At 35.3% G+C, this 17,404-nt stretch overlaps 1 protein-coding gene across 1 annotated transcript; it reads left to right on the top strand.

Annotated features, from left to right (window-relative positions):
- On the top strand, nt 7,420-9,002 carry LOC109728801 (cytochrome P450 89A2-like). The gene has a single exon (XM_020259333.1). The coding sequence runs from the start codon at nt 7,428-7,430 to the stop codon at nt 9,000-9,002; it is 1,575 nt and encodes a 524-aa protein (XP_020114922.1). The 5' UTR covers nt 7,420-7,427.

The raw sequence follows: 17,404 nt of genomic DNA, 5'->3' as shown, positions 1-17,404 counted from the left end.
GATTTTGTCGATTAATGGGCTTGTTTTGCATATAGTCTGCTGGCAAATTTTTATTTTAAAAATAATCTTTTTAAAATTTAATTTACAAGAATCAGGCGCCACGTCAGCGCCATGAGGGCGGGGCCAGGGCCAATGTGTTAAGTTAAATACGGTGAACTATTCACCGTATTTAGACACGGTGAATGATTTACCGTGTTTACTATGTATATTTTATATGTTGAAAAGAGGAATAGAGAGTAGAGATGTCAATAGGTATGGATATTCGAAATATTATCCGAATCCAAACCCGAATAAATTATATATATATATATATATATATATATATAATTTATTCAGATTTGGGTTCGGATAATATTTCGGATATCCATACCTATTGACATTCCTACTCCATGTATTACTTTTTTCAACATACAAAAAATACATACTAAACACGGTGAATGGTTCACTGTGTTTAACTTAACACATTGGTCCTGGCCCCGTCCGCGTGGCGCTGACGTGGCGCCTGCGTGACAGGCCCAGAATCATTTTTGCAAATTAAATTTTAACAGAACTATTTTTAAAATAAAAATTTGTCAAGAGACTAAATGCAAAAAAAGCACTCGATTAATCCAACTTTTTTGATTTTTGATGTTATATGATGCCAGTTAGTAACACTCAAATATTAAAGGAAGTTAATTATGTAGCAGTCACGTCATATTATTTATTTCTGACGAATCATTTTGTTTTGAAGAGAAAAGTATAGTAATAATAATTCTTTTTTTTAAGAAGCAATGGTAGAATGAGTAATTCTAGGAAAAATAATTTGTTTAGACTTCATATCACGTATGCAACTGCTATATTCTAGGGTTTTCTTTAGATCTTGTGCTAGTTCAGTTATTAAGGTGGTTGTGTACTTGTTCCCGTGCTTAATTATATTTGGGGTGCTTATGTAGCTGAATCTTTTGTGCATGTTACATCATCTGTGGTGTTTTATCTTGTATAGAGTTGTTCTCCTCTTAAACATTTTACTTTGATTTAGGGTATGTTTGATTGGTCGAGAGTGAAGTATCAAAAGTGATATTTTTATAATGTAACGTATTATCGATTATTTGATTTATAAAAATAAATGTAAAACCCACTTTATAAAACTGTGCTGATAAAGTAAGTTATAATTAAATTTCATTTTTTTTTACTTTGGCTAAAAAGATTTTGAAGTCATTGAAAGCGGAGAGTTTAATTAAGAGGTTATATTTGGTCTTAACTTTAATAATATATGAATTTATTTTTAAAATTAAATTTTACTTTAAATTTGAATAAAAATTATAAATTTAATTTCACATTCTAATTAATTTTATTTGTAAATTCAAATTCCACATAAAATTTCTAAATAATGGGCCTCATGGGCACAGCGTGCATTACACTTCTACATGAACCCTACAAAACCTTCCATCACTTTAGAAGGAGCTCCTTACTTGTTTAGTTGCACCATTGGTCCGTATTCTTTACCCGACCCGAAGTTTCTCTTGGGATCCAATCTTTTATTTCGCAATCAGATCCTTAACCTTAGAATTAATTGCACTATCGTCTCTAACCATTTCCGAATTTTGCACTTTGGGCCTAAATCTCTTCTCCCATATGCGCACCCATCATGTCAAGCGCGATCTTATTACTCTCAATATCTTTCTATGCGTCTAGGAATGCTTTGACTTTACACACAATACCTGCCATCTCATTTGGAGTAGTCAGCTTCCTTGATGTCGAGTTACGAGTGTTATCATACTCTTCCAGAAGTTAGAAAAAGTTAATGCTGAGGTTGATCTGAAGATTTCTGACCATGACAGTAATCTTTTTTTTTTTAGAGAGAAAGGTAGCATACTGTCCGTTTCGTTAATGAATGATTTTACTGGAGTTGACGTAGCTTATTTTATCGTGATTAATGTGAATTTGATTAGAGCTGGGTATGCATTTTGTCCCACCTGACTTGAACCAGAATTAATTTTATATTATATAATATATATATATATAGTATTTGATGTTATATCCGAACTTGTATTTTAAAAATTTAGGTTTTAATATTATATATTTGAAATATAGTAAAGAGAAATAATTATTTCGAGTTTGGGTTTAGATGTGGGCTTCGTGTTTTTGGTCGAATTTGGATTACGATATAAATTTTCAAAATTCGTTAGGCTCGGATTTAGGTTTTGAAAAACCCATTCCAAATCCGACCGGTTGACATCCCTACAAGCCGGGTCACTTTTTCCTCAACCATGGGCCGGCACGGCCCCTAGTGGAAACAAATCTAAACTGGGCCGAACAGTCTCGGGCCATGGACTAGCTTATTTTTGTTTTTTTTTCTTTTTTCTTTTTATTTTAAAAATTTATAACATTAATTTTATAAAATATGTGCAGTAATTTAGGAAAAAAAAAGTTTTATATGAAATTTTAAGAAAATTAACCAAAATCAGAATAGTTTAAATCAATATTTAAAAAATAGAAGTAATATATGTATATATATATAGAGTGAGAGAGACTACTATATAGGGGTGGAAACGAGCCGAGCTCGAGCGAGCTTATGTCAGCTCAAATTCGGCTTGAAATTAATTTCGAGCCTAAATCTAGGCTCAAGCTCGGCTTGAAATTAATTCGAGCCGAGCTCGAGCGAGCCTAATTTTGCGTCGAGCCGAGCTCGAGCTCTAAACGAGCTGATTGAAATTCTCGACATTATATAATCAATAGTTTAATTGTTGTAGAACATTACCTATAATTTAATGCAACATCTCCAATAGTTCAAAATACAAAATAATTATAAGAAATGTGAGCTAAGGTGACTTCCTGACTAGATGAGGGTCTGAGAGAGAGAGAGAGAGAGAGAGAGGAAAAAAAGTAGGCATTTGGGAATTTGAATGCTATTATGTTTTAGGGTTATGTGCAACAGTGAAAGTCTAAAAAAGATAGTGTGTTATGTAAATTTAGAGTTGGGCTCAATTGTACGATTGTACTTGTTGGGTTTATTTTATGGGCCAACAATAATNCTATACTTTTATGAGTATTGGCTCCTTTATACTCATAAGTTTTCGACCCTTAGATTTATTCCATTAATCATTTTCATCCGTTAGATCATACTATTTAACCAACTACCCACTCAACCCTAGGGGACCACTGTCATTCTAAGTGGGGACCACCATCATCCTAACCATACATCCATCAATCAACGGTTAAAAATTTATGAGTACAAGGGGGTCTATACTCATAAGAGTATAGTAGCCCCAGCCTATATATATATTTTCGAGCTTTTCGAGCTTTTCGAGCCTAATTCGAACGAGCCGAGTAATACTCAAGCTCGGCTTGAAATGAATTTCGAGCCTTTTATTTTGTTCAAGCTCGGCTCATTTAATTTCGAGTCGAGCTCGAGCGAGCCGAATATCGAGCCGAACACGAGTCGAACACGAGCCGGCTCGCTTGTTTGCCAGCCCTACTACTATACTATAATGAGTAGAATTATTTTCATACTTATAAATTATTTTTGATGATAGAGTTTTTAAATTAATGATGGATACTGTTAAATATAATTTAGAATATTAAAACAATATTCTAGAAACTGAATTTTATTATGTCAAAATTGTTTATAGTTGACTGGTTCTCAGCAAATATTTTCAAACATAGAAACTGAAGGGTGCCAACAAAATAAATAAATCAATAAAGCCGACGGATGTATTTCACAATTCCTTATATTTGAGGGGCCTCCATGCCATTCTACCTAAAATGTGGTGTCCGCATTTGCATATATACAGTCTTAAATGTGGCCTTCTTTGTGATACTCAGGCTTAGTTTGCTATTGAGATGGATCTAATGCTATCCTTAACAAATACATAATTTGACAGTCTCTAAAAATATACGTGGCACTTTTTTGTGCTTGCATGTCATGCAATTTTTTTTTAGGGCCTCTACCCAGTCAACAAAATTCCGAAAAATCCGGAATCACATATTTCCCAATATCTTAAAAATCTCTTTAAGATATGAGAAAATTTTGAAAATTTATACTTGAGCTTTATAAATAACTTGAGAAAGAAGCTCGAGCAGGGGGGGAATCACACGGAGGATCCGCGGACGGCACAAGAGGAGGCTTCATCCATACTTAAAAAAAACTAAAAAAATAGAAAAAAAAAAAAGAGCGTACTGTGAACATTAAGGAAGAAGTTTAAAAAAAAAAAAGAGAGAGAAAAAAAAAAAGAGAAAGAGAGTGGAGAAGAAGAGAAGGATTAAAAAAAAATTACAAATTAAAAAAAATATACATATATATATATATATTTGCAGTTGACAGGAAGTCGCCGCCACCGCGTCCATCGCATCCGCGACCACCACCGCGCCCACCACGCCTGCGGCCGCCACCGCCATCGCGTCTGCCGTCGTCATCGCTGAAGCCGTCGTTGCTGCTGTGTCCACCGCCCAAGCCGTCCAAGCTGTTGCCGCCGCTGTGTCCATCGTCGACGACCCGAGCCTGATCTATACCCTTCGCCAGCGACGAGTCGAAGCCTATTTACCATCCCGCTGCTTTGGGAGCATAAAAGGGGAAAAGGGTCTGCTTCGGGAGCATAAAAGAGAAAAATGGTGGTGAAAGGGGGTGAAGAAGTGGCAAAAATTTTCTGGCATTGTGCCCATAGAAAGAAATTTGGGGATACGGCGTTTGGCCGCCGCGTGGCACTCGGACGCCTCCGATGGGCGCCGCATAACACCTCCCCACGCCCCGTTACTCTGCTTTTGGGAGAGTACTGGTTTTTTTTTGGTGCACCCGGTGCACCATTTTTTTGTTTTAAAATTTTATTTTTTATTTTTTAATTATAATCTAATATATATTATGATATTTTAAAAATATATGTAAAAGAATTTATGGTTTATGATTTAAAATCCTTTTGCATATATATTTTTAGATATCATAAAATATATATCTATTATATTAAATTATATTTAAAAATAAAAAATAAAATTTTAAAGAAAAAGAGGTGAACCTGGTGCATCGAAAAAAATTCCACTGCTCTCCTAACAGGCAGAGCAGCGGGATGATGTCCCACGTGGCCGTGGTGCCACATGGCGTCCATCCAAAATATCCCCAAATAATTTCATATGAACACAGTGTTCATAAAATTTTTGCACTAATTCCATACGTCTAACCAAAAAATCCTTTAATTGACTATGAATGGATTACATTTGGCTGCAGATTTTATATATTCTGCTATATACCTGATTGTATTGTCTTTTTTTATGATTATATATAATAATTCACATCAAAATATTGACATTAAAATTATTTTAAAATTTATATTAGAATATTAGTGTCAAAATTGGGCGCAACGAAGCGCAGGTTCAACACTAGTTAGATAAAATGGGGTTGAGAAAAAGCATATGGGATATACCTCTTCTTCTTCCTCTTCTTCTTTCTCTCTTTCCTTTATGCAAGTTTCGAATTCATAATTAGAATTTCTCTGTCTCCATTCATCCACGATGCATGTGGCTTCGCTCTATCAAACGCGTATTGCTTTCTCATTCAATTTTCTTTATGATTTTTTTTTTTTTTTGCTTAGAAAAAAATATTTAGAAAAAAAAAGGAGTGAGAAAAGAGGTTGCAATAATCGTGGAATGGATTGGATTTTGAAAAGGAAGAAGTTTAGAAAGAAAGATAATCATTGAAATATTTTTGGGGGATATTTCTACAAGATTATAACTGTTGTGACTTTTGAAGGGACATATATGTGATAGCAAAATTGACATTTTATTTATCTGCTGTTAAAATATAAATAGTTCTCTAACAGTAACAAATCGGAGGGATATATTTGAAGGACCTATATTTGAAATTTATAGAAATATATTTGAAATATATTTAAAGGACATATAAATAGTTCTCTAACAGTAACTTTATAGAAATATATTTGAAATTCACTATATTTGTAAGGACCTATATGCATTTAACTCTTATATTTAATAGATTAATAGATATAGTTAACAAATTCTTAGCAATCACACCAAAAATAAGATTACATATTAGAAAGACTAAAAATAAGATTACATATCAGAAAGACTAAGGCTTAGTTTGGTATAGTTTGGTATTAAGGTCAATCTGACATTGTCAGATAAAATGGAGTTAAGAAAAAAGCATATAGGGATATGCTTCTGTGTTCTCCGGTGGGACCGTAGAAAATATATTATAACCGACTCATCACAATATGCAGAACGCAATATTACGTACGAAAATAAATATAATATTTTTTCATCGAACTTTCTCACCGCACATAACGCAATCTCCCCGCAATCCCAAACGAAGCATAAATAAAAGACTTTTTATATTTACTCCCTTAAAACTTCTCTTTTATGAATGGACCTATAAATTTATATTTGCATATATGACTCTCTCTTTGCCGTGTGAACACCACGTTGTTATTTTTATTGAACACGATAATTAGATCACTGTATTCGTATTCATACTCCAGTTTCTCTTTTTTAATCTAGAAGCAATAAAAAATGTAAAAAAATTATAATTGAATCACCGTGTTCAATCTAAAATGGCCATCTAAGCGCTGGTGTGGGAAAAAGAAAACTATTTATGCAAAATAATAAATTTTATTAGAATTATTTATAAAAATAAAAATTTTAAGAGGGTTGAATGTTTAAAAAAACCCCGAAAAATAGCACTTGTACACTCTATCCGTTGTGTACAAGTTACACTTTAGTCGTCTAATAAATAAGATGTTAACTATCGTCACGTCAAATGACCGGTAAAAACACGTACGCTCAGGAACGAAGCCAGAATTCAATCACAAAGAAGGACAAAATATATACAAATAAAATATTTAGCAGATAAATAAAATTTTAACTATTCAAATTTTTAATAAAAAAATTTAGTGGTTAGATAATTAATATTAAAAAATATTAAATTTATTTCTTTAATTTACACTCGCTTAACTTCTAATTATTTTATTTACATTATTTCATTCAAATAATTTAAGAATTTTACTAAATCTAATAGCAATTTAGTTAGAATTTAAATTTTTTAAATTTTTGTTAATAAAATAATAATAACCAAATATCTAACAGTGCTATTAAATTTAGCATACCATTTTATTTAGTTAAATAAATTAGCTTATCAAAATAATTGGAAAGTTAAGAATGTATAAATAAAATATTTAAAGTTGAAAGGACTTATTTCAAAATGCACTATAATTAAAAGGTTCTTAATATATTTTTACCTATAAAACACAAAAGAAGAGAGAGAGCTCTATATTAGCACTAAAAATTTTTTACAAAATAGGCCGATATATTTTAAAAATTAACTGAAAATATATAAAAGTCTCCGTCCCTGTACGCTGGAGACAGGTGAAAACACGTTAGATTAGGAGGTATAAATAAATAGCAATCCAAATGAGTTGGTTCTCCCTGTCCCTCACTCAGCACGAATGGAGGAACATTGTCTCTTCTATCTTGCAGCACTAGCCATTTTCATACTCATGCTTGTGATGACCTTCTTTATCTCCTCCCTCCTGCAGACACCGCCGCGGCGGCACAAAACTGCCTCCCTCCCCCTGCCGCCTGGCCTGCAGCCTCTCTCCGTCCTCGGCACATTTTTCGCGCTCTTCCGTCGATCGGAATTCGACGTCGAGCCCCTCCTCCGCCGCCTGCACAGCCGGCACGGCCCGGTCGTCAGCTTCCGCCTGCTGTCGTTCCCCCGCCCGCCCATCTTCGTCTCCGACCGCGTGCTCGCCCACCGCGCCCTCGTCGGGCGCGGCGCCACGTTCGCCGACCGCCCTTCCGCCATCGACCCCGGCCTCATCATCTCCAGCAACCGCCACAACGTCACCGGCGCCCCCTACGGCCCCGTCTGGCGCGCCCTCCGCCGCAACCTCGCCACGAAGGTGCTGCACCCCTCGCAGCTCCGCGTCTACTCCCCCGCGCGGCGACAGGTCCTCGACGTGCTCCTAAAAGATCTTGAAACCAAATCGAGCGGCGGTGCAGCTGCCGTCGTCGTCATGGAGAGCTTCCGGTTCGCTGTGTTCAGCCTGCTCGCATTCATGTGCTTCGGCGAGCGGCTCGACGATGAGAAGATACGCCGGATCGCGTCCTTGCAGAGGGAGCTCCTCAGCAACTTCGTCAGCTTCAGCGTCTTCGCCGTGTATCCGAAGATCACCAAGCTGCTTTTCCGGAGCCGGTGGAAGAAGCTTTTGGACTTTCGGAGTAAGCAGGAGGAGACGTACGTTCCGCTGATCGATGCGCGGAGGAATCTGCTGCTGCGGCGGCAGCGGTCGGAAGACGGATTCGTTTATTCGTACGTCGACTCGCTGGTCGATCTTGAAATTCCGGAGGACGGCGGAAGGAAGCTGAAGGACGGTGAGATCGTCAGCCTTTGCTCCGAGTTTCTGAGCGCCGGCACCGACACGACCGCCACCGCGCTGCAGTGGATCATGGCCAACCTCGTAAAGCGGCCGGACATTCAGACGAAACTGTACGAAGAAATCGAACGTGTGGTCGAGAAGGACGCTGTGGTGCGAGAGGAGGATCTGCAGTGGATGCCGTATCTGAAAGCGGTGGTGCTGGAGGGGCTGCGGCGGCACCCGCCGGGGCACTTTGTGCTGCCGCACACGGTGACGGAGGAGGTGGAATTCGAGGGGTATCGGATTCCGAAGGGCGCGGTGGTGACTTTTTCGGTGGCGGAGATAGGGTGGGACGGGGCGGTGTGGACGGAACCGATGGAGTTTCGACCTGAAAGGTTTCTGGAAGGCGGGGAGGGGGAGGGGGTGGACATAACGGGGGTTCAGGAGATCAGGATGATGCCGTTCGGGGTGGGGCGGAGGATTTGCCCCGCGATGGGGCTCGCGCTGCTCCACCTCGAATACTTTGTTGCGAATTTGGTGAAGGAGTTCGAGTGGATGCCGGCAGCGGATGGGGAGGAGATCGACCTGACGGAGAAGGTCGAGTTCACCGTCGTCATGAAGACGCCGCTCAAAGCGAGAATCGTGCCCAGAAAGAGAACTTGAGTAGACGAATATGGTCAAAAATATAAAAAAAAATCTTCCCTAAAACAATATATCTTTTAAAATATAGTACGTACATCGAATTTATATAATTACCGCAGTAGAGACTAAAGAATAAAATCCAACACACACTACCAAATTTGAATAACTACTTTTATATATTGCATTTACTTAAGATTTGTTTAATTATTTGAATAAGAAAAATATTATGTCTATGAATAATTCTCTTCTATGAGATTTTGTTGATTAATACAGTTTTTTTTTTTTTATTTTTGATGTTATATGATGCGAGTTAGTAATACTCAAATCTTGGAGGAAGTTATATAATTATCCAGCAGTCATATCATGTTATTTATTTCTAACCAATCATTTTATTTTGGAAAGAAAAGTATAGTAATAATAAATTTTTTTAAGAAGCAATGGTAGAATGAGTAATTTGAGGAAAAATAATTTGCTTAGCCTTCATATCATCTCTGCAACTGCTATATTTTAGGGTTTTCTTCAGATCTTGTGCTAGTTCAGTTATCAAGGCATATTTGTGGTGTTTATGTAGCTGAATCTTTTGTGCATGTTACACCATCTGTGGAGTTTTATCTTGTGTAGAGTTGTTCACCTCTTAAACATTTTACTTTGATTTTTAACTAAGTGCTCGAGTACTGTATTTCTTTCTATTAAGACTTAGTTTAATATTGAGATTTATCTAACGCTATTAAATAGAATGAAGTTGAGAAAAAGCATATAGGGATATACTTCTGCGTTATCCGATGGGACCGCAGAAAATATATCGTAATCGACTAACTGTAATATGCGGAACGCAATATTACGTACGGAAACAAATATGGTATTTTTCTATCGTCATTTCTCACCGCACGTAACGCAATCTCTCAACAATCTCAAACGAAGCCTAAATTAAGTTGTTAATGTTATGAAATATGTATTCTTTTTGTTATTATTGATTTAGTGCATGTAGACCAGGTTCATGAAAATTTATTTAGCAAATTAAAGTTAGATTCCTATTGGCGGAGTCCCTTTTTCCATGCTTTACTCTAATTCATGTTAATTCCTAGTGTAGTGATCCGCACATTACGACGGGCAGGTATATTAAAGTAAAAATTTGTGAAGGATAAAATATTAGTTTACTACAAAAAAAAATAAATATAATCGATCTATATTATAGACAAATACTTTTAAAAATAAAATTATAATAAAAAAATTAATTTTTTCAACAAAATTATTCAACTTTATTCAAGAAAAGTCGCATATCATACAATTAAATGATTAAAATTCTTTATATAATACAACAATCAAATAGCCCCACTCTTCCCCAAAATAAAGAAGAGAGGGGATGACCTAAAGGTAAATGAAAAGGGTAAAAAAAAAAAAAAAAACTATTAGACCTTAACAAATCTAAAGAAAATGAGAAAAAAAAGTAGGCCCCACTCTTTCCTAAATTAAGGGGATAGATACATGTCGACGTCACTCTGACTCCACCCGAGAGCTCCACCACATATGGCACAAGCTAGAGAGAGAGAGAGAAAAACTAGCAAGAAGCCTTCATCTCAACTCTCCAACACGTATATAAGGTGAGTTGGTGAGGGTGAAGACAACGAGACAGCCAAAAGACTATTCAGCCCCTCATCTACCCCGGTGTACCGGTACAACATCAATGTTGTACCGGTACCCCGCAACAGAATGGCCAACTCGAGAGCAGTCAGCGCAGGAAAATATATAAGGTACCGGTACACCCCTTTGTACTGGTACAAAATGCTGAAAATCTAAAATTTGCAGATTCCAATGCTAGCTTCCTGCTCTCGTGTCCCACTGAGTCCGTTTTGTGTCTATTTCGTGCCAACGCGACTCGGACTTGTTCCGACACTCTTCCAACGTGTCGACAAGCCTCAAATGCTGTACTCCAGGGACACTACAAAACTAATGTTACTGGTTCTATTAAAAAATAATTTTTTAATATAGTTATATCATTTTTAAGAGTATTTTTAATATAAAATATAAGAAATGTGACGAAATTTTGACAGAGGGAAGTTGAATGCAGTAATTTGAAATTTTGAGAAGATAAATTATAGATTGTTTAAAGTCAAGGAAGAGAAATAGAAAAAACAACTGATTATAAAAAAAAAAATTCTCTATTTTAGTCAAATATTTATGTATCTAAAGAACTAGGCTAAAATACTATTAATAGCACAAAGTTATTGGTCCTATTAAGTTTTTGGCCCTTGGATGATGAAGCGATGTGCGGTTAAGATGATAGTGGTCCTCTAGGATTGAGTAGGTGGTTGGTTGAATAGTATGATCTAATGGGTAGAAATAATCAAAAGGGTAAATCTAACGACAGAAAATTTGATGGTACCAACTATTTGGNGGAGAGAGAGAAAAGGCCTCTTGGGTGCCGTACCAGAGAGAGAAAAAGAGAGAGAGAGAGTTATTTAGTGCACCTAGTGCATGGGTGCGCGTGGATGATTGTCTTCTTTATGGGATTATAGAAGACGAGAGAAGGGTAGAAAATATTCAGAAAGAGGGCTCGGGTTGTAGTTACTCTGTGCAGAAGAGGAGTCAGGTGTAATATTCTCTTATTTAATGAATCTTATTTTACCCGCATATTTTCTGTTTTGGTATTTCTCTCTTTTATGATTGTATCAGCTTTTGCTGAGGAGAAGGGTTTATGGTAAAAACTCGATTTGACGTTTCCGTTGCGGAATCCCAACCATCGGTACCGGATTCACAGCAGTCGGTATCGGAGCGGGTTGCGGATTCACAAAATTCGGTACCGGGACGAGTACCGGATTCCCAACATAGCCTTCATATCATCTCTGCAACTGCTATATTTTAGGGTTTTCTTTAGATCTTGTGCTAAGCTAGTTCAGTTATTAAGGTGATTGTGTATATACTTGTTCACGTGCTCATATTTGTGGTGTTTATGTAGCCGAATCTTTTGTGCATGTTACATCATCTGTGGAGTTTTATCTTGTGTAGAGTTGTTCACCTCTTAAACATTTTACTTTGATTTTTAACTAAGTGCTCGAGTACTGTATTTCTTTCTATTAAGGCTTAGTTTGGTATTAAGATTTATCTAACGCTATTAGATAGAATCATAGAATGAAGTTGAGAAAAAGTATATAAGGATATACTTCTGCGTTATCCGATGGGACCGTAAAAAATATATCATAACCGATTAACTGTAATATGCAGAACGCAATATTACGTACAAAAACAAACAGGGTATTTTTCCAAACGAAGCCTAAATTAAGTTGTTAATGTTATGAAATATGGATTCTTTTGTTATTATTGATTTAGTGCATGCAAACCAGGTTCATGAAAATTTATTTAGCAAATTAAAGTTAGATTCCTATTGGGGGAGCCCGTTTCTCCATGCTTTACTCTAACTCATGTTAATTCCTAGTATAGTGATCCGCGCATTACGACGAGCAGGTATATTAAAGTAAAAATTTGTGAAGGATAAAATATCAATTTACTACTGTTATATTTGGTTTAGATTTGTAGTTATCTAAATTGAGAATAAATTATAATCTAATTGGGATTAGATATTATTTAGATTTAATTTGGCATATATGAATTATAATTAGGAGTGTAATTCTAATTTAATTAGAATTAGACTCTAGTTAAGAGACATGTATTATATATACATGCTACGGCCAAGTTAATGATGCTGCGACTCAATTTAGCCATGCACTAATTAAGCCATTGATGTCCGTATGGTAAAGAAGCTACGACGGCTCTAATTAAGCAAAGCATGTTGGAGAGAGTTGACCGAGCCATGTTGGTCTCTATGAGGAGCCGCGACCAAATTAAGATGCCACGTTCTAATTAAGCCAAGCGATGCATGTTGGTTCCGGACGATCAAGAAGCCGCCGCGACCCAATTAAGAGCCATACAAAATTAATTAAATCTGGCGGTCCATCCGAACGGCCAGCAACAACGTGTGAAGGGAGATAAAACTCTATTCTAATTAGAGGGAAGCTCTAATGAAGCCGGCATGCAATCCTCTAATTAATTAGCCATCATTGTTTTTCTCTCTTGGGTGCTGTCGGTGTTTGGTGCCAAATTAATTAAGTCAACCTGCCGAGCCGAAGAATCTTATTGTACGGACGTGATAATTTGGAGATGCAATATGCATATGCGCGTCAATTTATTTATTTGGATTATGGGATTCATTTGAGAGATCTTTTTTGTACTCCGCCTTTTCGACATTAATAAAGTATTTGCTCCGTCTTCGTCCGTGGACGTAGGCCGTTGGCCGAACCACGTAAATATCGGTGTGTTCTTTTCGCTTATCTTTTCTTTTCTTGCATTAAGTTATTTTCTGGATCTATTTTTCGCCGTTCCGATTTTAACAACTACAAAAAGAATGGTAAATATAATCGATCTATATTATAGACAAATACTTTTAAAAAATAAAACTATAATAAAAAATTAATTTTTTCAACAAAATTATTCAATTTTATTTAAGAGAAATCGCATATTATACTATTAAATGATTAAAATTATTTATATAATTAATACAACAATCAAATAGCCCCACTCTTTCCCATAATAAAGAACAGAGGGGATGACCTAAAGGTAAATGAAAAGGGTATAAAAAAAAAGAAAAAAACTATTAGACCTTAACAAATCTAAAGAAAATAAGAAAAAAAAAAATAGGCGCCACTCTTTCCTAAATTAAGGAGATAGATACATATAGGATGAAGATATATATAGGAGATAGATACATATAGGATGAAGATATATATATATATATATATATATAAGAGAGAGAGAGAGAGAGAGAGAGTGAGTGAGTGAGTCCGGCTACTATACTCTTACGAGTACGATCACCTTCATACTTAAAAGTTGTTTTCGATAATAGAGCTTTCGAATCGACGATCCATACCGTTAAATATTAATTATCTAGAGCATTTAAAACTTCTAGAAAATCAAATTTTATAATTTTTCGATATTATTTACCTTACGATCAAAAGCTCACAAAATTGACAATTGTTAACGGCCGGTATGAGATATTTGCTAGTTGAACGATGTAAAAGAGTCGGAATAGGCTGAATTTTTTATAGAAAATTTTATTCACTGCCTAAATAAAGATCAATAACTCCGATCTTAAATAGAAGGATTCGATCATCCATTTTTAAAATATCGTTCGATTTGACAGTTCATTTTATACTCACTTGATAATCTTTATAATAATTTCAAAAAATTATAAAATTTATTTTTTAGAAATTTCAAATACTCTAGATCATGTTTAATGGTGTGGATCGTCGATTCGAAAGCCCCAACATCGAAAACAACTTATGACTACGAAGGATTCTATACTCATAAGAGTATAGTAGCCCTACTCTCTCTCTCTCTCTCTCTATATATATATATATAGACATAAGCAAGTATAAGTATAGATGAATTAGAGTAGGATAAGGAGTTAGCACTACAAGTGTATATATGTGGTTGTGTACAGATACATTAATTAAGGAGGCCAATTAATTAGCATTATTATGTGTAGGGTAATTAATCAAGGTTGTTGGACCAGCCTTAATTCTCAACTAGTTTTCTGTTTGGATTCATTGAAGTACCTACATAAAGGATTTGGCCAGAGATTTTTATATTCTCTAATTTAGTCGCCTTGATACGATTTTATGACAGCATTTTCAATTATTTTTTTAAATTTTTGTTAGAATAAGTGAAAGATAGAATTCATCATAAGACTTAATTTTTTATCTGGAGAAGACAAAGTGTAAGTTTATACTTCTGTTTCTTCATATAATATAATATATATATCTCTCTCTTGCTCTCTCCACGGACCTAGACAATTGTCGAATTATACACGTAAATCTTGCCTTCTTCTTTCTGAATTCTTTGCTTTTATCGTTTAATTTTTTAAAATTTTTCATGCATCTGTATTGGTAGTGAATAACGGACGGACCATTCAGTTTCCAACCGTTATTGGGTTGGCCAGTTATCCGGCGGTAAATGTTAGTTTATTTTGATTTTTACGCGAATTCGGGTTGTTATTAATTTAGCCGAAATTCTTAATTAAGTGTAATTTGGGAGATTGGTTTAAACGTGACACCTAATTAAAAACAATTAATTTTGAGTACTTGGTAATTATGATGCCTATAGACTAGCTTTAAAATTTTGTAATATTATTACTAGTTAATGTTAAGTAAAATTTAATTCAATAGACCAAATGTCTCGAAATTGTCATAAATTTTAGTAGTTTATTTAATTAAAATATTTTCAGACTACCTCTAAAGATTTGCTCGACTCACACAAGCTAATACAAACTCTAATTTAAATTTACGAGTTATTCCAGCATAATATTTTTTTCTGTAAAATTAAAATAAAATTGGGGCAATTGTTTTTATACCCCTGAAATATTTCTAACTTTCTGATTTATCTTTCTTATAAGGCTAATATTGAAAATATTTTTTTTATATTCCAGCCTATTTTAAATATACCTCTAGAGTTAAAATCTGCTAAAGAACGGTTAGCAATAATTGTTATTTCTATGAAATTACTATTTTGCTATTTAAAATATAATCTTCCACAATCACCGATTTTTCTTACTTGCCTTTAAGTTAGTGGCACAAAAAGTATTTGATTTTTCAGTCTTTTCAAATATGCTCTTTTATCATCACTAACATTTCTTATTTGTCCTTAACTTAAGGATAAAAGGGACATTTTGGTTTTTTTTTTTAACTCTATTACATATTTAACTCATGTTTAACCCAAGTTAACAGAACAGGTGGAAAGTGTAAGGGTATTTTGGAATAACGGAGAAACATGTGAGGGGTATATTAGAAAGAAAAGAAAAAGTAGAGATAAATGAGATATTTTCAAAGTTTTGAGAGGCATATAGGCAATTATCCTAATAAAATTTAGGCCAATTTGTATAAAAAATTTATTAGTTTTGAGCTTTTGCAAAAGTAGGACGTCTTTTTAGATTTTGCAGATTTCGACCAAATTTTTAGAAAACTGACCAAAATATCTTTATTCCCTTTACTCTCTCCTTTTTTTTTTTCTCCCCTTTTTTTTTTTTTTTTTCCCTCTCCGAAGAGGTGGCGGAAGCAGAGGCGGAGGTGGAGGAGTAGGCAGCCCGCCTTGCTTCTGTCCCGCGCACCCTCGCCTTTACCCTCGCCCGCGCACCCTTCCTCTACCTTTCTCACCTCCGACACAGCCGAGGCTGCGCCTTGACCCTTTTTTTTTTTTCTACTCTACAACCCTTCTTCACTGCCTTTCTGGTTCTTTACAACAGTAAAGAGGCAACGCCGCATTCTCTTCCTCTCAATTTTTTTTCTCGTTCCTTTTTTTCTCTTTAACACCCCTCTACCGCCTCCACGACCCTTCACGATAGTAACAAGGATAGCACCGCATCCTTTTCCTCTGCCGGCGCAGGCATCGACACCAGTGTTGGAGAAGGAGAACTCGTAGCAAGTATGGGTGAGAGCGGAGTCGGAAAAACTTATGCAGAAAATAAAAAATGAAGAACCAAAGAGAAAAGAAAAAGATGATAAATTTGCATTATTTGAGAAAAATGTTGCACTATTTATGGAAAACATTGCATTGTTTTTGAGAAAATTTACACTATTTGAGAGAAAAAATATACTTTTTTGGATAAAAATTGCACAATTTGAACGAAAGTTGTACTCTTTGAACGAAAATTGCACTATTTGGTCAAAAAGAGGACAATGGGAAGAAGGAGAAATAGTTTAATTTTTGCTTAAATAGTATAATTTTCGTTTAAGGAATACAACTTTCGTTCAAAAACTGCAACGTTCATCTAAAAAGGTATATTTTTTCTCTCATATAATGTAATTTTTTTCTAATATAGTGCAATGTCTCTAAAACAGTGCAATATTCCCTAGACCTGGCAAACGGGTGGGTTGGGTAACCCGCGGGCGGGTCATTGTACCCGTGGGTTATTTGGGCATGGGTAAAATTTACCAGCAAATTTTTGGGTAGCCAACATTTTTACCCATACCCGCCCGCGGGTGGGCGGGTGGGTATGCGGGTTACCCGTGATTTTTTTTTCTTTTTTGTTCTTATATTTTTAAGTACAAAACATATATATATATATATATATATATATATATATATATATATAAGTTTTAAAAGTATATTATAACTCATTGTTTAAAGTATCATAACATATAATAAAAATATTTAAAGTCTTAAAGTAAAAAAGTTTCACAAAAAAGTAACACGATAAAAAATTAGGGTTAGAATTTTTAGGATGAATAAATAAATAAATAAATAAATAAATATATTAATTAAAAAAATATATTTTGTAATTAAAATATATATGTGTGGGTACCCGTGGGTACCCGTGGGTTATCTAAAATGCCCATAGCTTAATGGGTACCCACCCGTTTTATCCATAATTTTTT

Source organism: Ananas comosus, linkage group 24 (genome assembly GCF_001540865.1).
Source record: "Ananas comosus cultivar F153 linkage group 24, ASM154086v1, whole genome shotgun sequence".
NCBI lineage: Eukaryota > Viridiplantae > Streptophyta > Magnoliopsida > Poales > Bromeliaceae > Ananas > Ananas comosus.
Note: the sequence above shows the minus strand (reverse complement) of the source record. Positions and strands in the feature narration are given on the sequence as shown.

Excerpts from the sequence above, each read along its gene's own strand:
- LOC109728801 (XM_020259333.1), top strand. The coding sequence starts at position 7,428 with ATGGAGGAACATTGTCTCTTCTATCTTGCAGCACTAGCCATTTTCATA.